The sequence below is a fragment of the Embiotoca jacksoni genome, unplaced genomic scaffold (assembly GCF_022577435.1).
Source record: "Embiotoca jacksoni isolate LCO1_2020_lvr unplaced genomic scaffold, fEmbJac1.0.p SCAF_3, whole genome shotgun sequence".
Classification (NCBI taxonomy): domain Eukaryota; kingdom Metazoa; phylum Chordata; class Actinopteri; family Embiotocidae; genus Embiotoca; species Embiotoca jacksoni.
In genome coordinates, this window is record NW_027185381.1 from 7,213,370 (window position 1) to 7,236,628 (window position 23,259).

At 41.5% G+C, this 23,259-nt stretch overlaps 1 protein-coding gene across 1 annotated transcript in view; it reads right to left on the reverse strand.

Moving 5' to 3' along the window:
• The window catches only part of cspg4 (chondroitin sulfate proteoglycan 4), a 67,728-nt gene that overhangs the window by 13,322 nt on the left and 31,147 nt on the right, over nucleotides 1–23,259 (reverse strand). The window contains exons 2-6 of the mRNA XM_069163223.1: nucleotides 17,092–17,255; nucleotides 11,667–15,224; nucleotides 9,972–10,160; nucleotides 9,520–9,795; nucleotides 5,471–5,647 (exon numbers count right to left, since the gene is read on the reverse strand). Of these exons, the coding sequence (XP_069019324.1) occupies nucleotides 5,471–5,647; nucleotides 9,520–9,795; nucleotides 9,972–10,160; nucleotides 11,667–15,224; nucleotides 17,092–17,255 (4,364 nt within the window). The remainder of the gene's footprint in view (nucleotides 1–5,470; nucleotides 5,648–9,519; nucleotides 9,796–9,971; nucleotides 10,161–11,666; nucleotides 15,225–17,091; nucleotides 17,256–23,259) is intronic.

Genomic DNA, 23,259 nt, shown 5'->3' on the forward strand with positions numbered 1-23,259 from the left:
TTATAACATCCCATTCAGTTTGACACTCCATCAAAGCTCTATCAGTGCGACACGTAGCATCAATAACTCAGAAGATGTAAACCATCATTACATACTCTGGGCTTCATTTTGCTGCTGTTGTGTCTCTGTCCCTCTCAAATGATAACTTTTATAACTGTTGACAACTTCAAGGACTTGCAGGCTTTGAGTTGACGTGAAAGCTAAAGTCAGCTTATTGTTCATAACAAAAAAAAAAAATTCTATTTAAAAGTACTGTAGCAGAATAGTTGAATAAATAATGAGTATATGTATTTTTCTGAGCTAAGATATACAACATAAACAACATGCCACATAATAGGAAATAACTGTATTACAACGTGCATAATTATATTATTTAACAATGAGACCATGACTAACACTTTGTGGCTTCTGGTTGCAGCAGGTAGCAGGGAATCTCCAGGGGTGCCTCGCAACACAATAGGAAGAGGGTATTTTAACGTGAATGTCACCTTTTTTTGTGTGCATATTTCACCACACAGGATGAGCATTGATTTGTTAATTTGCAGGTCAAAAGACATCTGGACACCCAGTTTGCAACTATCCCAAAAGGTAAATGTTCTTAGATGTCATAACTATTGTTTCATCAGTGTCTAAATGAGGATTTAGACGTCTTATTAGACCTGTTTCACACTGAATATAATCATTACCTCCTGCATTGCGTGCCGGGGTGTGGAGAGCAGAGGTGTTGATGTTTGGGAGTAAACAGGAGGCTGATTTTCGGATGATCCCTGGACTGTCGGCTTGGAGGTGAGTGAGGCTACTTCAGACAGTGTTTAAATAGTAGAGATGGGATCTACCAAAACATCACCCTCTACTTCTACCAGGACTGTTGGACACATGGTAGCTACAGAGACTGTTCACCAGATTGCGATTGGGCCTGGTGATTGTTTAGCCATAAAGGACCTGGACCACTGGAGAAGCCTTTTAAAAAATAAGATTGTGACAGAACAGAGGTTATCTGCATTTCATCCATCCTGGTGTTGAAGCCTACAGAGATCAGGCGATATCAGGCTTTGGAGAATCTCTATCTCTCCAGGGCAGCTTTCTTCTCAGGTCTGCAGAAAGTACAGCCTGACGATGGCTGAGTGGAGACTAACCCAAACATTCGGAGCCAAATCTGGACTCTGTTAGAGTGGGTGGAAGTGTTTCTGTTTGCTTTAAGGCACAACACCCACTATCCCCTGTGCACCATGCACGAGACAGCTGCTGAATGCATGCCTCTCTTTCATCCCTCGCTTCATAGAAACCTTCACACATGAAAGAGAAGGTCCTTCTGGTAGCTCCAGAACTGGTGCAGTATGCAGAGATGACTCAGCTGATAATAGCACCACCCACCTGGCCAATTTCTCAGCATTAAGAGGCACTGTTGTAGGCCAAAAGTAGTGTTACAATAGCCAGCTATCATTCTCGTACCATTACTTATAGAGCTACTGCTGATTAGGGGGAACAAGCTCGTGGCGATAAGGAACAGGAACAGGTGCTAATATAAAGGATGGTTTGCGCTAACAATACCACAGCCTCAAGACAAACGTTCCTAGTCACCTCAAGACATTGTATTTGTTAGCAGTAGCTTGACAAAGGTATCTTAATTAAAACTGTAACAAGATTCACAAACCTTTAGAGGTTTGAGAACTTTTTTGACCGAATGCAGCTTCCCTGATGGATTTAATCAGACGTGCTTTGTATCTCCTCTAACCACGTCCAGTGGTGTCTGCCGCAAGGTGAGATGCTAAACAACTGAAGGTTTGCAAACACAAGAGTTACAGGGGATGTCACCGTAAGTTACACTTTTGAATCTTCAGCATGTCCTCCAATTTGTTCAGAGTCCATGCAGTAAAAAAAACCCCCAAAAAACCCAGCATTTCTGCAGTAGGTCACTGCTACTCTGATGAACCTCAGGCACAAACACGTTCTGAGCATGTAATTATATGAGAAGCTCTCTTGTTGGTCTCAAATGGGGATTTTCAAAGCGACAGATGTATTTGGTTCATTATTTTTTTGTTGACCAGTGATCAATAGCCTAAAACACACAGAGATAGTTTTGGTAACTTAGTAACAAAATGTATTTCTATTTTGAATGACTTTTGTACAGGAATCATAGATCTTTGCATAATTTGAACTATTTTTGTATCATAAACACAAGCTGTTACGGGTAACAAATAAACAGAATAGTGCTAATTACAAGCTTAACACCCTTGTTTGAAGACAGAAGGTTTGATCACCTGTGAAATACATATGTTAAAATGCCTGTAGAATCACAGTACAGACTTTGACTGCTACTGCAGCTTGTTGCCCTTGTTTTGTTTGACTCTGCCATTCATTTCCAAACAGGAAAACATGGCAATCAATTAATACTGATTAATTTGACTGTGCAGCTGTGAGACAGGTTTTTTTTTCCAATTGGTTATACTATTCTGAAATATTCACCATATATTCTTGGGTAGAGATATAAAACCTAGCAGGTAACAAAATCGACATTGTAAAACTGCCTTCATGAAAGCTGAAAAAAGAGCCATGAATTCCAGGTTTCTACCACTTCAGATGTTTTCATACTGCACTCCCCAGTAATCAACACTAGATGGCGACATTAGCCCACGCTCCACCTCAGCGAACCACCAGACAATCTAGGCCAGGTAATCTGAAAATGGTCTTGCTAATTGATGGTTTATATAACAATCAATGCATTTAGCACCAAAGAGGATGGACTGCAAATTCAATTTGATTGGACACAATGGCTGATATTTCATTTCGAAGCAGTAATGAAGTAGCTGCCACAGGCAAACGACTGAATCTGCTGATGACTCAACAAGGAAGCACCTTCTCTTAAATGTTTGAGACTCTGAGGGGCGCCAGATATTGGAAGCTGTATCCTAAACTGCCCATGCTGGTTTAAGGACAAGGTCCACCAGTGTGTTCAGAACTGTGTACTGGGGAGTCAAGAGAAACTGCAGGAAAACACAAACAAGAGAGATGATGGCTCTGGTTGTGGCCAGGAAGGAGAGAAGACAATGATGGTACTTCATTTTGATTTCAGCTTCTCCTCTGCAGTCCCCTCACCTGCTTGGTGTTTTGAGGAGACATAAAATGGAATTACTATTCTTAACTAGGCAGATGAGGCTAACATTTAAAGTAGAAGTGTTTGAATAGTGATATAATCCTGTAAATATGTAAAAGAGAATTGAAATGGCACAAAGGCTGATAGACATATCATTAGACAGACAGACAGACAGACAGACAGACAGACAGACAGACATATTCTCATACTAGGACTAAAGTCAAGAGGGAGCAGACGGAGGCAGACGAAGTGTAAACTCTAATCATGACCAGCTGTATCCGATACACTGGGCCAAAATGGGATCAATGGTGAGCTTGAGCAGAGCCTGATCGCCGCCATGTCAGTCATCATGTCTGATCATCTGCTGCAGAGGTCACTACACACACACTTCCTGCCTTAAATCAATCCAAATGCCGCTGGGCCAGCCCCGACTCTGTGTGGGTTCGACATCTACATATTATTATGTTACATTCTGCAGCCGCAGAAGAGGAGTCACAGCGATTGGATGCCGCCCTCACTCTGCCAGAAAGCCGCGGTCTCGTCGACCATCTTGGTTTTCCAAAAATACGGGTTGCCAGGGAGACGGGGAGCCGCAGGCAGAGCAGGGAGGGCTGAATGACACAGTTGGTTTCCAGTTCTGCGAGCTGATTACTGCTGGCTTTTTCCAACTGCTTGACTACTCCTACAGTAGAATTTACTTTATTGATCCTTCAAAACCTTTCTTTCACGACTGACGTAAATCAGCTTGAAAACTTGCCCAAAACACACCGAGAGCCGACTGCAGATCCTTTAAATCAAGACCCTATTGTATATACACCTTTTTACAACAGGAAGTCATTTGACAGAGTCAGTGTAGGAGCGGTACAAGACCAACAACTCATGCAAACTCAGAAAAACAAATTCTGTGATCCCACCATACCCCTCATACAACACACTTTAGTTTTACTTGGAGCATCATCACAACTTACCTCTTACTGGAATGACGACAGACAATCAAAACACAAAACATGACTACTTAAATGCTTAAATGACCAACTGTGTTTCTTTGTTATTCAGGGATGGACAGTGAAGATCAGTGAATAATAACCTGCTAACAGAATCCTATTGTGAAGCATAACAAATATATACCTCTAAATTATATTATTAAATCAAATATTTCAAAAGGTCTTTGCATAAATAAAATTGACTTTTCAGTGTTGGATTTTTTTTATATCACCTCAGTAGGTGATATAAAAAAAATCCAACACTGAAAAGTCAATTTTATTTATATATACTGATATATAGTTAGGATGCAGGGGGAGATACACTGGGTGTGATATGTTGTCTGCTCGCGCAAACTGAGATATCAGCAAATCTGGGACTGCATTAAAAAGCATCCAGATATACCTGCAATTCTGCCCGATACTTAATTGAGCGCACACGGTAGTGAATCACTGCCCTTTTATAGTTATGTGATATTTACTTTCTGCCTTTTTTACTTTCCATCGGGTCCAGCTAAGATGTTAACTCACTTCTATGTTATGGGTCTTTGTAAAGAAGGAATATGCTGTGAAGGCCACTGCACGGCATCCGTCATCATTGGTGAGGTCGGTATAATTCAGCGTCGATGTATTTATTTCCCTCCTGTAATTCTCACTTCATACAGGATTCATGACAGTGGACTGGAGCTGCAGCTGACATGATGCAGTATAGATGTGAGGAAGATCAGTAAAGTCTGCAAAGTTCATTCAGAGTTCATTAATTCTTGATTCTATATCAGTTTAGATCGATATTATCATGGCATCTTATGTGTCTTCATCTCATCTTCTCATGGTGGGGAAATCACATGCTGTTTTGTCAGAATTATCAAACTAAATCAGGTCTGCAGCATAAAGCACTGGGGTAGTTTAATAAATTGACCTCCTTTCAACGCATCAGAATCTCATCAGCCGCCACAAAGCCATTAATCTGCCGTTCCTTCAGATTTTGTGTGGTTTGGGCATCAGACCAATCATGCAAAGTCTGGAGCAGGTGGGAATGCCGACAGCCTGTCAATCAAGCAAATACAAGTCAAAGTAGGTCTCTTCTGCAGCATATTGCAGCAGAGCAGAGAGCAAGTTAGTTTTTCCCTTCTTTAGTGTGACATACCAGTGCTTTAAAATGCGGCAGTAAAAAGTGCTTTTCCTCCTTCACACAGAATAAAAGGTGGTGGACAGCTTTACTTCTCATCAGGTAATATGTACGAAAGGAAAAAAACTGTATGCAGCTCACAAATATTTACATTTTATAGGTCTAAACGTGTTTCCTACAGCAACATTTCCAGCTCTTTTAGTTGTGAGTGTACTGGAGGGAAGCTCAAAGTAACGGCTGATGCACTTTCACAGAGCAACACATTACCTCCAGGCCTGTGTTACGTGTCAGTTTTGGCGGCTCGTCGTTGAGTGGGATGACAGTAACTGAGATGGTGATTGGGAGGCTCCGGCGCTCAATCTCATAAGCCGAGGCAGAGAGTGTAAAACTGTCCTCCGTGCTCTCGGTGCTGTCATGCATGTAGTAGATGTGTCCAAGTTTCATCTGCGGGAGACAAAAAGGATCCAGTTGTCACTCAACTCAGAATCAGACCTGAGTGGTGGAAAACATTTTAAAACCAGAGGAAAGGCTGCGTGACATTTTACAGTGTGACTGCCTGTTAACACCTGCACTCAAGGGAAACCGGGGAGTCATCATGTCCTCATAAACCTACACAAAGTCTTGTGACAAATAGGAGAAACTCATATTTATGACAAAGTTTCAATCTCAATTCTTCCAGAACTTTTTGTTTTCTGAATTAGTGTTGCTTTGTTTTTTTTGTTTTTTATATCAATGTCATTTCGTTTTGAGGGGAACATTCTATTTATTTATTGGTTTATTTATATAATTATAGTCACAATAGTCAGTTATACCATCATCTGGATTATCACTCATCCTGTAAACAGTTGTTTCATGTCGTCTGTGTCTCTTGAAGACCCAAAGTTTCACAACTCTGCCCTGAATATTACATATTTCTAGCAATAAGCCTATGTTATGAACTAGCGTGTGGAATGTGGGCGCTTAAAGGCTGCTTATAATACAAAGATGTTGTTGGTTGCATTATGGGAAATGTAGGAACCATTGATTTTGTAATTTAACTCTTTTTTTCTAAGGGATTCGATTCAAATCAGGACATTATGACCTCTGCTGATTTTCTCTTTTAAAACCAGTTTCCTGTGAGACCACACACTTTTGGAATGCAGCACTACATTGCTGCAAAGCTCATAAATCCCTTTCTGTAACATGCTATGTCAATATACAACACATGATGCTTATTTTTCATAGCTAAACTCAGTCCACTCAAACTGTTTACTTGCCTGATCTTTATAAACTAAAGCCATTTCAGCAGTAAAACAGTAACACGTGTTTCTACAATATTACCCAGTATGAATACTGATGAGAGTATAGTCTAAGTTTGCACTTTGTAACTTTTTGGTTTGAAAAAGCAATCAAGTAAGGTAAGTATGCTCCTTCCCTTTTTTCGCCTAGAGTTAGATAAGAAGATGAGCATCACTCTCAGTTGGTCTTATTAAACATGCCAAATTAGCCAAAAGACAGTTTGCCTAGATTAGCATAAAGAATGTTTTTTTTTCCGCATGGCTCAAACAATCAACATACGATTGTCTGTTGGCTTTAAAGGGGCTGTAAGTAGATTTATCTGTTGGACTAAATCAGGCAAGCTGGTTGTCCTTGCTTCTACTTTTAATGTTAAATTAAACAAACAGTCACCTGACTGTAACTTAATATTTAATGGACAGATATGACAGTAATATTTCAGGCATGAACGCAGATAAAAGTATTTCTTTTAATAATCTATTTTCTAGGAAATGAGGACAAAATCTACTGTTTAACTGTATCTGTACACTGTATCTTTTGTTTTATTGTTCTATAAGCAGATAATATCGTAGTGTTTTGTGACAAAGGCTATAATCAGGTCTAGAAGTCTGACAGCAGCACAGGAACAAGGAGAATCTCTCCTGGGGGAACGAAAGCTTGAGAGAAACCAGATGCACAAAGGAGTCAGTGATCCATTGTCAAGCGTGCTAGATGGAAAACAGCATCTGCGGCTGGGCCAAGCCAACTCTGTTAACTTTCTATAGAGGAGAAATGTCAGAGCCCAGCAACCTGTGTGTTCTTGTCTCTACGTCCTGCAGCTCTATCTGGACCAAATAATCTAACAACACACCCCTTTTCCTCTGAAACTTTTTGACAAATTTACAGAGACGTCTCTGCAGAGAGGACAGTCAGAACTTTGTCGAGACAAATGCCAGGAAGCCGATGGGATGAAGGGACCTGCTTCAGAGAGCAGGAAGTGTCAAATGGATTCCATATGACTGGCATCCCTTTGGAATAACAACCCCCATCATCATTACTGATCAGGGAAAGTCAGCGAGACAATCAGTCTGTGCGCTTGGACAATAAACAGTGGGTGGTTGTTGGACACACGGCGCTCTGAGAAAGACGGATGTGTGTGTTAGTATTTAATACCAGCTGCACAATTTATTTTACTTACATTTTTGGTTTGATGTTAACCCTCAGGCTCTGTGTGGCTACTGTGTTTAGGGAAATTTGTAATATAAACTGCAGAAGTCTGCTAACTTTGTTTTGAAAATGTTGTTTACTGTTAAAAAAATAAAAGAGGACAGCATGGAGACAGAATAGAAGACTCGATGGAGACCTGAAGGGCAGCTGTATTAGTGTTTCATATTACAGGAAGTGCACATGACTTCATTGTCTGACACATATTCTGTGCTGATGTGACACGTCTGGGCCACATGGCCTACTTTTTGTAGTCCATGTAGATCTGTATGAGTCACTCCCCTCCATGTTACTGTAGGCTTACATAACCTCAGTGAAAGTGGAACTCGTCTTTATCGCAACGTTACTGCACACAGCAGTTAGTCCACTCCCAGGGGCGAAGTGGGGGGACTTGCCCACTGGAGCTTAAACAGCTTTGAACTTATAAAAAAAACAAAAACATGGCTATACTGAAAAGTACACACATCTCCAGCTTTAATTTTGGAACAATTGCAGCCTGGTTTAAATGTTGCGTCAACTGAAGTTTGGGTCGATATTCCCCAGTGTGGTTCTCATTTGGGATAACTGCTGGCATTTTGTTTTTCAGTAAAAGAAAACATAAAATGACACATAAAATAGAATAAAGCACAAAGAAAAGCCTTTTTCTCTGCGATATTTCCATAGTGGCAGACAATGCATTTACACACCAGACTCATTGGGACCTTTAAGAGACAGTATGAGTCTGGCAGTAGCAATGTGCGGGAGGTTTGTGTGCTCTCACACATTATTATAGTAATACAGCAGGCCAGTTTATGTTGGCTTCAGGCAGTCCAAAGGCATCGTCAGTTTTTCCACAATGCTTCAGCAAAGTTGAGCAGAGTACGGGCAGAGAGGGGCTAGATGTAGGAGCTATAAGATATGTGTCTAACTAGCTCCACTAAACTATGTGGTCCATTCAGAATGCATGAGGTTTTTCCACCGGTAAGTACTCATGCATTTTTCATATTTTCCTAAAGCTGGGTTGTCTGAACCACACGGAGGGAGACCAGATAACTGAGCTGCAGCAGCTCCCAGATTCTCCCACCCCTCTCCATCTGCTACAACAAATCCAAAACAGCGCTGAGTAGTAACTGGGGAAAGTTCCACGGTGACGCTTTGCTGTGGTAATCCTCTTGAACAGCCACCGATGTAGTCGTGAGAGAAAGCTGTTGTACCCCATGGAGGTATTAAGATGGGACAAATATTGGATTATTGTTTTTTTTTTGGAGGGGTGCTGTGGGATGTTTTGGGCCCCAGAGTGACAAAAATATACGATTCTTTACCTATTTAATTCCTATGATTTTGGACTGAGAATCAAATGTTTTGGTAAAAACTGTGGTCCACACAAGCTAAACATTTGGTGAAACCACTATTTTGTGAGTAAAAAGTCTTTTTTCACTGTATATTTTTCTGACGATGAGCAGGGCAAAAACAAATGTCAGAATTTTAAATGGAGCGTGAATAACACTTAGCGGAGGCCAAATGGGAAGACGTACTTTACAAACTTCTGAGATGATTGTATTTCTGCAAGTACTCCTCTACTTGTTTCTCGTGATGTTGTCAGCTCGAACAATCCTGGCATATATGCAAATTTAATGTATTGGTAGAAACATGGACTGGAAATAATGCATGCCAATTTTAAACTGTGTAGAGCGTTAGAGCTGATACATTAGGGAGCTGCTAATCCTGAGAATAACAGCAGAAACTTTAACTGTATTTGGCAATCGTTTTTGTCAAAAGTGACATACAGGTGAAAGAGGGAGGAAAGGTAAAGGGTCAGTGACGTGTGATATCTCTTCCCACATATTTTCTCGACGTACCTCTTCCCATGAAAAGTAAGCAAGGTCATCTCCATCCAGGTAGCGGATGTCGCCATGCTGCGGTGGCTCGTCCACGACAAATTCAATGTTTGCTGAGCTGTAGAAGGGGTGTGAGATGTTTATAATGTCTGCATTAATTGCTCGGCTGAGGCCCTCCTTCACAGTAAAGTTGAAGGTCTGGATGGGGATCATCCGGGGCACGATGTTCACAGTGGTGTGCAGGTCCTCCACTGTGGTGAAACCATTACTAACGTCCACTGTGAAGGCGTCGTTGCCCTGAAAGAGAAGGATGTTGAAGTAAGTTATTGAAATACTAAGATTAAACCTTCCTCTTTTGACTCCTCAGAGGCTGTGGGTGCCTTTTGTCTGATTTTACTCTCCTTGTGAATATGAAAGGGAACAAGCTGCTACATCTGATTTATTACAGCAGAATAAATAAAATGACAGCCAACCTGGATGGATGCAGACACGTAGAGAATCCGCCCCTGATTAATGTCCTCCTGAGTGAAGGAGTGAATGTAGTCTGAGACAGGTGAGGCCGTGTCGTCTGAACTGTTCCTCAGCTTGACCACATGACCGAGCCGAGGAAGTGCTTTAATTGTGAACACCATTTCTGTAGACAAAATATCCGCTTGCTCCACCTAAAAGGCGAAGGTAGATGTTATTAATGTATTATTTACCATTTAACATGGGGTTGTGTAGAATGATAAACTTGCAGACTTATATGTTAAGCTTTCACAGCTGTAGAATAAAATGCTCTAACTTTATTTTTTGTGTCTGTCAAAAAAAATTCCTCGACTTTTGTCACACAGCCGCATACAACATACAACATACAACATACAGCATACAACATACAGTATACAACAATCGCTTACAAGTGTGAACTATAGGATAGTTGTTGTTGTTCCCCTGAGACGACCTACTCAGAGCTGACAAAAATAGTAGAAGATTGTACAACTTTTCCAGCAACAAATCAAATGAACAAAGAAAACTTTAGAGCGCAGTTTTCATTTGAAACTGTCATTAGTGCTTTAAAGCTGCAGTTCGCCTGACTTGCCTTGTTTGAACAGGCACAGTATGATACCTGCATGTCAGTACAATACCTTCATTTATTGTATATTGATGTGAACTATACCGTATACTTAATGGCCCTGTGTATCATTTGGAATTGAGACACACTGTGAAACAACATGGTAAACAGAAACTTGAAAAGACATTTGTGACATTTGGCAACATTCAAAGCCATGCTGCAGATTTACACCCAGGCAGATTTATGGTCATCCCACTTTGAGACATTCTAATCATCTCTCTGGAGCCTGACGCCTTGGAGTGTTCAGCAGTCATGCTTGCGATTGACAATATTTCAAAGGATCATACCACATTTCAGTTTATAGTAGGGACACACATTGGGAGAGCTCACAGAAACCAACTCAATATTTACCTCTTGTAAAGGCCATTCTGCCAAGGCTTTGTTTAATACAAATTTTGGTGGGATGTGTACTGTCAGAACAGCAGATTTAGGAGGAGTATGCTATTATGAAACTTAAGTTCAAAAGAAAGAATATTTTACTTTCAGAAATTCTCCTCATTATTTTGAAAGTCAATATATATATCCATTAGATACAGAAAGTGTCTTATGAATGGACCAATAATTTAAACCTCTTTAACTGCTTTCAAGATGAAGTGCAAGCAGGCTCATCTTATAAATTTCAGGAGGGCTTCAGGAAGCTCCTCAGGGGATACTTAGTGCTCTGTTTTCCACACTTAATAGAGTGTAATGTAATACATAAACCAAATTAAAAGCAGCAACTGTACAGTCTTATTTAGCTCTCCTTTCATGTGGTTATAATGTAGATTAGAGGCAGGGTTACAAAACAACAAAATATGCTCGACGAGTCATGTGAAAGATCTTTTTCACAAAGGGAAAACAAACTTGAAAAAGACAATGTCATGTAGTTACTGCCAAACTCTGTAAATATTGAATGTGTCGTGTTGAATAACAACAACTGTGTGCTGCACAAATTGAATGTCAGCAAAGTTTTAAGTTGTAGATATGTGAACTGTAGCTCTGGCTCGTGCAAAAGTCTGCAGTAATTAAAATAAATCTGTTTTTCACAACAACAATTCAACATTAGCAGCAACATTACCTTGAGATGATCCTCGCTGATTATGGTGTGCTCTCCCTCATAGGAAATGATGACATCATTAGTTATCACCTCCGGCTCAGAGAGGTAACCTTGCTTGAATATTTTAATCCTGAACGAGCCCTCTTCAGAGTGTCCTCTTGCCTGGACGGTGAAGCTGAAGGAGTCCTTGGACCTCATGCTCTCATAATTGTGCTCATATGACACAACACCTTTTTTCAAGTCCTCCTGGGTGAACTCTGAGGCCTCAATCCCACTCACAATAATCCTGCCATCGCTGGGTGGTGACGTGACCTGGAACTTGATCTGACTGTCGTCTCTGATGTCCATGTTGGAGTCAGCACTCAACAGCGTGGTGTTCAGGGTCTTGGTGCTTCCGTGGTCGATGACTATGATTGTGTTGTTCACCACTCGCAGGTATGGGTCGCCTGCCTGGATCTGAAGCAGCGCAGTGGTCTTGTGGAAGCCATCGGACACCTGGAGTGAGAAGCGCTCCTGATCTGCTCCATGGTGAATGAACAGGATGTTCTTATCTCGCAGGTCGGCTTGCGTGAAGCGGAAAAGGAGCTGTGATGGATTAGTAGCTGAGACGATGTTGCCTGAGAGGATTCCCTCACGAGCATAGACAATTTGAGTGTCATTTAAGCCTGAGTCATCATCCTTAAACTGAATGACATCAGTTGTCAGCAGGCGCTGACCGTAGCGGACCACATTAAAGACTTTATCCACAATCCTCACTGGAGCATGTTCGTTCTTGGATTGGACGGATATTCTGAAAACACCACTGAGTGTTTCCTGATTCTCTGAACCTCCTGCTCCTTGATCAGTTGCTGAGAAATGGAACTCATCGCTGCTCATCTTGGAGCCGTCATGCTTGTAAATCAGCCTGTCGAGCTGGAGGTCTTCATTACTAAAAACCCTAATCGCCCCCTCAAATCTCTGCATTCCGGCTGGGGAGTCCCTCATCAGTCGCCCATACTTTGGCTCTTGTGTGACATGATACACAAAATCTGTAGAACTTGGAGATTGAAGCCAAAGGAATTTTTTGTTCAGAGTATGCTCACCACCTTGCAAAACAACTAGCCTCTCATTTGTCAGAGCAGGAGCATTTGCATTGGCAATGATGTTGATTGGGAAGGTGTAAAGAGGAGAGTACTGATCCTCGGCTAAGACTCTGAACTGAAACTGGTCTGTACTGTCCACAGCTCTTAGCACCCGGACCCTGTAGCTAACAGTATTGTCCAAAATGTCCTTCTGGGTGAATACGTCTCCCTCAACCAACTCTTTGTCTGACATTAAGAGACTACCCAGTGTTGGAGGCTTGACAAGGATGTATTTGACAGCTTCTGGATTTGGATTTTTGCCTTTTACTTCGGCCTGAAGCTCTGTGAGTCCGATTGTTTGCTCTTCACCGGCCTCCATCTCCAGAGGTATCAGATTAGAAACTCTCACTTGGGCGGGCACAATCTTGACTAAGAAGGTGTGGTTCCAGAGGAAGAACTGCCCCAGGTGGGCGTTGAACTGAATACGCTCCACCACAGTATCTTCCTGGTCACTTGAGTCTGTGCTGAAGTATCTAAGGCGCTCTTGATCCAGATCTGATTGATAGAAAGTTGTGACTTGCTTGTACATTCCATCACTTGTCATCATCTGTAGTTCCCCGAATATCAGAGGTTGTGTGATGTTGTACATAATATCTCCGTTACGAGGATGAGCGAGAATAGCTAGATTTTGAAGGCCAATGGATGCGTTGCTCCCTTGAGACAAAAGAAGGCCGGTGTTGGTGACAATAGTCATATGTGGCTGCGTCACAGACAACTTAAAAGTAGTTGAATGGCTTACTGACTGTCCATCAGACACTTTCAAGGTCATTTCAGCACTCGTACCCCCTCTGTGTACAAAGTAGATATTCCCGTTTTTCAACTCCCTACAGGTGAACTCTGAGATGCGTCTTCCTGGTTGCTGACCATTTTCCAAGTAGCCGACATCCATGTAGGGCTCGGAGGTTACAGTTACTACTAAATCATCGCAGCGGGTGTCGGAGTCCATGATTTTGATAAGGCTGGGGCTCAAACGACTCCGGCCGTTTTCTGTGATGGTGATCTCTCCTCCACTAAGTTGTGGTATATCATTGACGGGAAGAATTTCCACAGGGAGGACATAGTCGCGAGGAGTTTTTAAACACTCTGGAAGGTAGCCGTTACTGTGAGCTACCACCTCTAGCTGGATTTGATCTGCATGCCTTTCATTTCCATCATGCATATACTTAATTTTCTTATTGGCAACATCCAGAAGAGTGAACTTTTGTGTGCGTCTTGTGTTAATGTTCATATCAAGCAGGCCATACCAGGGATCATTCTGGAGAGTGAAGATAATCTGAGACTGACGCATTCCTGCAGCGCTGAGGTCAAATGTAGGCCTTAAGTTGTTGATATCAAGAAAAATTTCTCCACCTTCAGGCACAAGCAATGGAGTGACATCAAGAAGCTTTGTTACATTTTTGAATATCTCCGGCATGTCGTCTGTTGGATAGCAATGCCGTTCATTCACGTCCATATTAACATATCGGATGCGGACAGGTGGGGAAGTTGTGGTTGCGTCTACGTCATAATAACTTGAGTAGTCATAGTCCTCTCCTTCACATTTAACATGAACATCTTTGGTCACCAAAGCATCCTGCAGACTTCTATCCTTCTGATTTACTTTGATTTCCCCCAAGCATCCAATGAAGGATTCAGCTGTCATTTCCTCTTCCTCAAATCGACTTAAGGATCCGCTCTCATGAAAGACTTCCTTCATTTTCCCCTGGATACCCCCTAAATACAGGTTTCCAACCAAGTCCAGTTTTTGTGATGAGTCCAGGGGAAGGGAGGACGACTGGCTGTCCACATTAAGAACAAAGGACTCCTGACTGACCTGGACCTTAACTCTGTGCCACTGATCGTCATCTAGCTGCACCTGAGTATTCTCCAGTACCTCCAGACCACTGCCGAGGTCCAGCATACCTTTGAGATGGCCTTTCACAACACCAACAGCAATGAAGTCTGACTCTCGGCCAGGGTGGAACACGAGTAAAGCATCTTCAATGGTGGTTTTCATAAGGAACTCCACAGCCCTTGGTGCACCGCTCACCCCGCTCCAGGTGGGGAACGACACAAAGGAATCAGGGGTGCTAAAACTCGTAGCCTCCCCATCACCAGCCTCAAACTCACTGCTGCAGGACTCCTTTGTGTCATGGCATTGTTTAAACGCTGAGCTGAGAATATCAAACTGATGGGACTCAAATTTGACCTCGGTCATGCAGCCACGGAAAGGTGGAATGGCAGTGCTGAGGTAGGGAGCATCGAGGTCTCCTGTTCCTCCAAGCCAAACGCCCAGGTCAATATTGAGCTCTTCCCCATCGTTGTCCAGTGGAACATATGTCGTGAAGAGATCATCAATTGTCATGGTGAGTTTACCGTCTTGCAGTGCCAGTGAGACTTTGTGGAAAAGAAGGTTGTTCAGCTGTACTCCTCGAGATGAGGACAGTGTTACTTCACCAGCCCCCAGGTTCAACCGTGCCTATGGGAAACAAAAATACCTTATTTAATTCAAAACTTACATCACATTCCAGCTTTTGTAAATTTATTTTGTTGCTTCAAAGGGTATTTATTTGCGCAAATGTAACTTGTGGCATCTCTTATTTCGAAAGCACACTTGATTGAGGGCAAAAGTCTTCCCTAAAATGGAGTGACTATTATAGTTACAACAAGTATGTACAGTGCTGTCAATATTTATTAGCAAGAACCTTTTTCTTGAATGCACAACAAATACCACCTTAACTATTCAAATCCATGCTCATGACCATTTCTGGACCCGTTCACTTACCATTTATGGGGGGCTAATTCCTTGACTCATAAAATGCTCCAATATATGTTCATTTTTCTCATAATAAATGCCATTTATTATCCAAACAGTGTATGTACAACCCAAGAAAATTACTCAGGTATGTTCTCAATGTTGACTAGGCTAAATTGTAAAAATGAACTCATTCCCAGAAGTTTCTCTGATAACATCAGAGATATGAGTTTTCCTTAATTTATGCTGAACTACATAATACTTACACATGCCTGACAGATAAGGCAATTTAATTTTTCTAAAGCCTTAACTCTATTTGTTCAGTGTATCTCATATCACAAAAAAAATAAGACTAAGCTGGTAATATTTTCTTTTATTACACCCGGAGAATTCACCTCATTGAAAATGCAGCAATATTGTCCTTTCTAGGGAATATGTACATGAATCTCTGTTATGGCTGATTTGATGTTAATTCTTCTGCTTTTCAAGGCTGATGAGCAGTTAATTATAATTATAGATGTAAACTGTCCTGGTTCACATTGCACTGAGACAACTAGAGAAGACAATAGAAAAATGGAATTAGTTTAGACTGTTTTCAGAGGGACACCTAATGAAATTTGTCATGTCTTGAAGTGGTATCTCAAAACTACTTTTCAAAGCCACACTGTTCATAGCCCATTATGCACTAATTTCATATGATATGTCTGGGATTTTACTAAAGGGAGGGATGAATCATTTCATTATTATCTAGCTGTACATGGATGTCATTTTGATGTGTAAATTAACAAATGAATGCATTTTAATGGAGATGATTTACGTTGACATTGGATTTCCATAACTATTTAGCACTGGTTCAAATTATATGTATGAAACTACATCTGTAAGTAAGCTATCAGTGTGCTTTTCAGTTTGTTTGAGTTGTTTTAGTACAATAAGACAGACACTGTCTAATGAGCAAATTGAGTGATTCAGCCCAGTGTCAGGCCAAAGTGTGGAACACCCCTGTCAGTCCACTAGAGGATGCCATGTCAGTGGTGCCTCACCTCGGCATAAAACGTACTCAAATGTGTGGCCAGCCTTTTAACAAGTTCACGTGATGAAGTAAAGAGCCTGTATGCATTGGGAGGAGGTGGGGGTGGTTAAATGGAACAATCAAAGGACCTTTACCTGGACGGAAGGTTTGAGTTTGTGAGAAAGCAAAAGTTAATGTGGATTTCTTTTAAGTAACATAAGTAAGTTATGTATGTTGCATAACATATTTAACTTATTAAGTACGTAACCTACATAAGTAATGTAAAATGACTAACTGGAACCCAAACCCTGATCTTTCCCTAAAATTAACCACTTAAACAACTTACTTTTCAAAACTATAGGCGTCAAAATGTGACACTGACACGGGATCCTCTAGTGGACAGAGGGGTGTATTCCACACTTTGTCATAATACCAGGCAAAGTGATTGTTGTTTCCATCTGTTTTGTTTTTATTCAAGTCCTGCTCTGTCTTTGAGTTGACATGAAGACAGAAAAGACAATAAAAAGAGTGCCTTTTCTTTAATGCAGTGCTAACATTTTAGTATGGTTAATCCCTCACCTGTATTTTCCCGTTTTGGAGCTCAAGGAACAGAAAGTCCTCAGTTCCAGCAGCCAGGAGCAGCAGCCCACTTCGCCGACTCGTCTTCATCTGTAGTGACAGCTGGAAGCTGGACACATCTTGGACAGCTTGCAAACTGCAGACGCTGTCCCCAAAGTAGGATTCTGTGAAGAGAGAAAATAGGTCATTGCATGTAAAGATGATAAAGAGGCATCATGTTAGCCCAGACGTCAAAGGCATGCTACATAACTGGAAAAAAAAATTCAGATTTTCTGTGCGTGTCCACACAGACACAAACAAACACAGATATTTTTTTGCACTTGCTTTCTGAATAGTGGGATAACATAAAAAGACACCTGCAGAAGATGCTATGTTGTAAACTCATCCCACAACTGCTGACTAGGAACTCTGTGAATTCTAATGTGGAAGTTTGAAGAAACCAATTAGATGAGCATTTTTCAGAGTCTCACATTACAGTGCAACTTTCTCATGAGCTGATTTCTATATTATCAGGTGTCCTCCAGCTGCTCCTGGCTGAAGAGGAGCTCCTCTGGCCTCAAAGGGATTCTCTCACTGAGACATCACTCATTACCCCTGCGGAGGTTTTCCGGGCATACGGAGTCTTGGGTTGCAGGATTTCCCAGGCTTGAGCTGTCTCATTTTCAATGATATGCAAATTCAGCCACCTGCCTCAGACTGTGCTCTCTGGAGCCCCTGACAAAATGTAAAACCAAGGAGGAAGTCAATTATTTCCCAGTGCACATGCTCTGAAATTAAACTGGACCACCTCCAAGACCCTGTTTCCTCAGCATGTGTTTTCCATGGCCCTAGCCAGGAGCTATAGAGAGGGGGCTTTCCATTAGTCACCCACTCGCCCTTACAGGGGTGATAGTTCAAGACAGAAACTCACTGGCACAGAGCGAAGAAGACAGTCTTCTGATCATGCCATGCTAATGCTTTGGAATATTTGATATAGTGAAGCAGAGAAAAAGACAGCGCTGTGTCCAAGTTAGAACATTCCGACAAGATTATGAGGGCCAAAATATTCCCTCTATATCAACAGCAGCATCCAGTAGCCGAGCAGGATGGTGGGCGTACTGCCACGAGGCAAAAATCTCACAGAATAACCTCTCAGACATGAGCTTGTCAGAAAAAAGAAGAGGAGAAAATAAGATACTAAACATTCACATTCATTGCTATAAATGGAAAAAGCATTTTCTCAAGACTCAAGCAAATGTGTGTGTGTCTGTGTGTGCCTTTTTAGGGCAGCTTGTGTCTGTGTTGCATCTACATTAATGCCATGCAGCCAACTTCAAAACACCGAAGCGTACATTTGTCCTTTGGTTTCTCATCCTGTAAATGCACCCTTCCATCCCAGATCTGCAACAAACATTGGAAATGTGAACAAAGACGACCATTTCGATGTCAACGAGGATGAAAGCAAAGCTTTTATCATCACGCCCATGCTTTTGTGATTTCACTTAGAAGCATTTTCTTTTGGTTCCATGGCTGCTCTGTCATGAACAAAGTCAATGATGAACGGTCTCAGCGCAGCGACAAACACACACAAGGACTTTCGAGAATACATTGCGGAGAGGCACCGGTCCTCTGCGGTCACAGTGACACCATTTTGGTGTCTAAGAAATGAACATCACAAGAAACAGCTTTTGACATCGTCACATGTTGACGTTTGTTAAACATATCGTGTGAAACAACAACAAATAAAAAGGAAAAGTTAGGAGAAATTCTCAATGAGAACAGAGCTGAACATGCAAATATCACTTGTATTACTGAATCGGATGGAATTATCGGTCAGTCTTTGGAGGCTATCGTTGTGAGCGGCTACTCACTGTGCCCAAGGCAATTATAGTACAGTTCAGAGAGTTTTTGGTAAGGCTAAGGTACTCTAAATGAAAGACTCGTGCTAATTGCACAGGAGCCTCCAGGCTGAAACTGAAAAATGAATCTTTTCTTACAGGCAATTGCATTAACAAAGAAAATCGCAATGAGCTCCATGGTTCTTAAACCCAAGCTTTTGTTGGATTGTTCACTGAGCATGGGGATAAAAAGCTGAAGGAGAGAGCGATGCCAAGACAATTCTGCCTAGGGATTTTCTGGTTCAAATTCAGCTTGCTGCTGTTGCCTTCAGAAAAGGAGCACATTTTCTAATGATACACACAAAAGCTTTACTTGCTGCAGTGTACCTGGACCTGGAATTCATTAGTTCCCCAGCTAAGCCGTGCAAAGCTCTGTGTAGAATAGGCTTCATGTTGGAAAAGCACATTTTCAACATGCTATCTGTACAAATGCCCTGCTCTGTGACACTCCTTTTGTCTCGGCACCCCTGCTTAAACCTGTTTTGCGTTCGCACTTTCTAATAGGTGTGCAAGAGAACTGCACCTGCAGGGTGAAAGAGAAGCAAAACCAGAAAGGGAGGGAATTGGATTGTGCATCATAAACCACGTGTTTTCTCCGGCAACATAACACTAAGCTATAGTCTCCATCTTCCCCAGACGTGGTGCTGGCTGTAGATAGGATCTAGCTGTGGTGATTTAGCTGACAAGGCATCATTATCTGTAAAGGATCATCCTCGCTCCTGAAGCGGGAGCTGTGAAGCTGCTGCAACACTTGGTGTCAGGCTGTGTGTGGAGGTCTAACCACCACCTAAGATGGTCTCTGATCCCCTTCAGCGACCACGCCCCTCTTCACACTACTTTATTGTGCATCAAGCAGAATCCTGGTCTCAGGCCAATGCAGATGGCTATAATTTGATGACTGACTGCACTTGTATTTATAATGCTCGGAGGGAACCGAGTCTTCCTCTCTTTCACGAACGACCGAATGAATTACCCTGTTGTCTTTCCCTTTCCTCCTCCTCCTCTTCTCCATCCTCTTTTGGTCTCGATCTAGCGACACATGTCCGGAAAAGCTGAGGAAGAGAAACACGCTGACCACAAGTGCAAGGAAGATTGGAGACACTCAGTCGACTTTGTGTCCTGTGACTTGTCTGTGAGGATGAGTCAGAGTTCCTTCAGTCCTATTCTAAGTGAGTGTGAAGATGAAGAATCCTGCCTTTGGGATGTTGATTCTTGCCGCGCTCATTGTGTTGGTCACTGAAGAAAATCCTTAAATCACATGCACGACATCTAAAGCCGTAGCTAGACTGGCTTGACCAAAGTTAGAGTTTATATTACTTTATAAACACAACAGTCCACACTCAATTTGAATGATATATTTTGCTTGTTTTAAATTGTTTTGCAGAAGTAAGGATACCGAGTGTGTGTTCCTCTTCTACAATTTTGTCATGGCAACGCTTCTTGCAATCCAAACAAACCACCTATTTATGTAACCCATGGTTAAACCATGGTTAGCTCGACTATAAATAGAGCTCAAGATAGTCACCTCTTTCCTCTGCTCGGCCCTGCCTACTACAACAGGGCAGAATGGCTTCAGGGTATAATTACATGAAGGATAGGGTGTTGTAAACCATAGACAGAATTGGAGAGCTTTTAAGTGTGTAATGGAATTTACCATATGGCAACACGGTCATTACCATGATGAGCAATTACATCGCTCACAAGGGTCAATAGCACTTGTTCTTGTGATAAATGCTAGTTTTCCATTTATGTATGCAGATAGCAACCCAATGGACTGAGAGAGCATGGATTTAAATATAGGAGAAGTTGTACAACACAAATAATTAGTTGATTGTTAGAAGATTCATCAACGGTCCCGCTAATTGAATAATTGTCATTTGTAAGCAAAAATGCTGGGCAGTTGGTAGTTTATGTGTCTCAAAGGTGAGGATTTCATGCTCCTCTCTGTTAAATATCATTTTGAATGAAACACCTTTTGGTGTAGGACGCCTAATAGGATAAAACAAAGTAATTTGATTAAAATAACATTTGAATATAATCTACAGATTAATCAATAATGACAGTAATTATTTTGTTGTAGTTGCACGAATAGACAGTAATAGATGTAAATGTATCTTATGGGCAGCTGTGACTCAGTTGGAAGAATGGGTTGCCCACTAATCACAAGGTTGGTGTTTCAATCCCCAGCTCCTCCTGTTCATACACCTAAGTGTCATTGGGCAAGACACTGAATGCCAAGTTGCATGATAAGTGGGGTGAGCAACAAAAACCATGCGGTTAGGTTTCGTGAAACATTTTGGTTTCAGTTTGGTTTGGGTTAGGTACAGAAACTACTTGATTAGAAAAAACATGGTTTGGGTTAAAATAAGTAATTTTATGGAAGTAACATAATTAATTACATTAAGTTTCCTTAAAATAAATCCTCACTGCTTTCTCATGAACTTGAACACCAATCTCCTAGGTGAAAGTCCAATGTATGTACATCCAACCACACCTGACACCCTGCCTACTTTGATTTTATCACTCATTGTACATCATCACATGACACTTTCTTCAAACCTGGTTTTACATGCACGTACGGGCTGTAAAGTATTTTTTTCTCATCAGTAAAATCAATTAGTTTATAGGATACAGGAAGTATTAACATCAGACAAAAAACATCACAACAACATCCTCTCAAATTGAATCAAAGTACTAAATCAGCATAAATCTCTAGACTCAGGCCTCCTGGGATTTTTTTAGACCTTGAAAAAAAAGCCACTGAAACTAATGAATGTTGCAATTATATAATTAGCAGAATAAATTTATAGTAAGTATCTTGGTAACAAAGCTTTTAAAGTATCCGTGTGGCAAACATACTGTAAATTAGAGTGTTAATTAAACTAATCAAATATTGTTGCAATGCAAATGACAATATACCTAAGAGGAAATTTTTTTTCAACAAATAAAATTCCCTAATAACAGCACGCTAACTGTTCGTAAGAGGAGGAGATCATGTTGGCAACATGTTTACAGACCTGACTGTGAATACAGCCGTCTGTATAAGAAAATCCTGCGAACTCCAGCGCTGTTAAACAGCAGAGAGCTGAACCACAACTCTACATACCTTGACAGTGCTGCTTTATAAAGGGGTTCCTACCCCACAGACTTTTCAGAAGTCACCAGGGACACACTTTTACAGGCTTTATGGAGCCATTTCTCAGCCCCGGCTATGTCAGTGTGAAAGCAAGCTGCATAATTTTAGCCCCCTTTTCAAATCCCCATCTACTTCTCCATCCCTCTGAGACACTCCAATGCTAGCTGGAGTATGGCGGTACAATGCTCCAAAAAAACAAAAAACAAACGGCTTGTGGAGCGACAGCGGGAGGCCTCCTCCCTGGCAATAACTGCAACTTTTCAGGCTCTCTCTCTGTAAAACTCACACCTACACAACAGACAAGGGGTGGCGGCGGCGGCAGCGAAAAATTATGACCTTTCTCTGTGAAAGGAGAACGGCAGTGTAATGTAATTTTAGCTTAGGAAAATGGACCTGTGAGAAAAGGGAGGGGAAGCATGGAAAGGACGACGTGAAAGAGTCAGTGTTGTCTGGGTTTGTGCTGTTAATGTGAGAGGGGGGGTCTGAAAGGCTTGGGCTCTACACAAAACCAAAAGGAAGACCTCTCTATTTGGAAGTATATTAAAAAAAAGTGTCCACCTTTTCTCTACGTGGGACTTGTTTTGTTGGGGAATAATGGCTGACAGATTGTTTATTTCTGTGACCATTTTCTGCCTTTATCGCTGGATTGAAATGAGATTGAAAAGAAGAAATCAGGAACAATCTGAGGTTATAGAGGAGTAGCTTGAGGCCATGAAACATCCAATCAAATCACTGGAAAAAGAGGGAACAGAATTGTTTTGTGTTACAGAAAGTTGCCATGAACTCTTCTTTAGGAGTGTGTCCGCTCTCCTGCACCGCTGGCAGTGAAAATATTTCCATCAAATGTTGGCCGCATTTCAGTTTCATGTTAACTTTGCTTTACTGTGTTTCAGGCAAGAGCGAACAAAGACATATTGTACTAGTTTAACAATACAAAATGTGGTTTACATTGGGACATTCTCAAATTTTTAAGTCTGGCTTACTACAAGGTAAACATCTTTCTCAATGTTGCAGCCCAATGAGCTGTTTGATGAATTCACAGTTTGTCGGCTCATCAGACTGGACTAAAAGACTCGTTGGTCATAATGACTTGAGACTGATGATCTCACTCACCTCACAACATTGTAAGACAAACACAACCGTGAACAGAAGCAT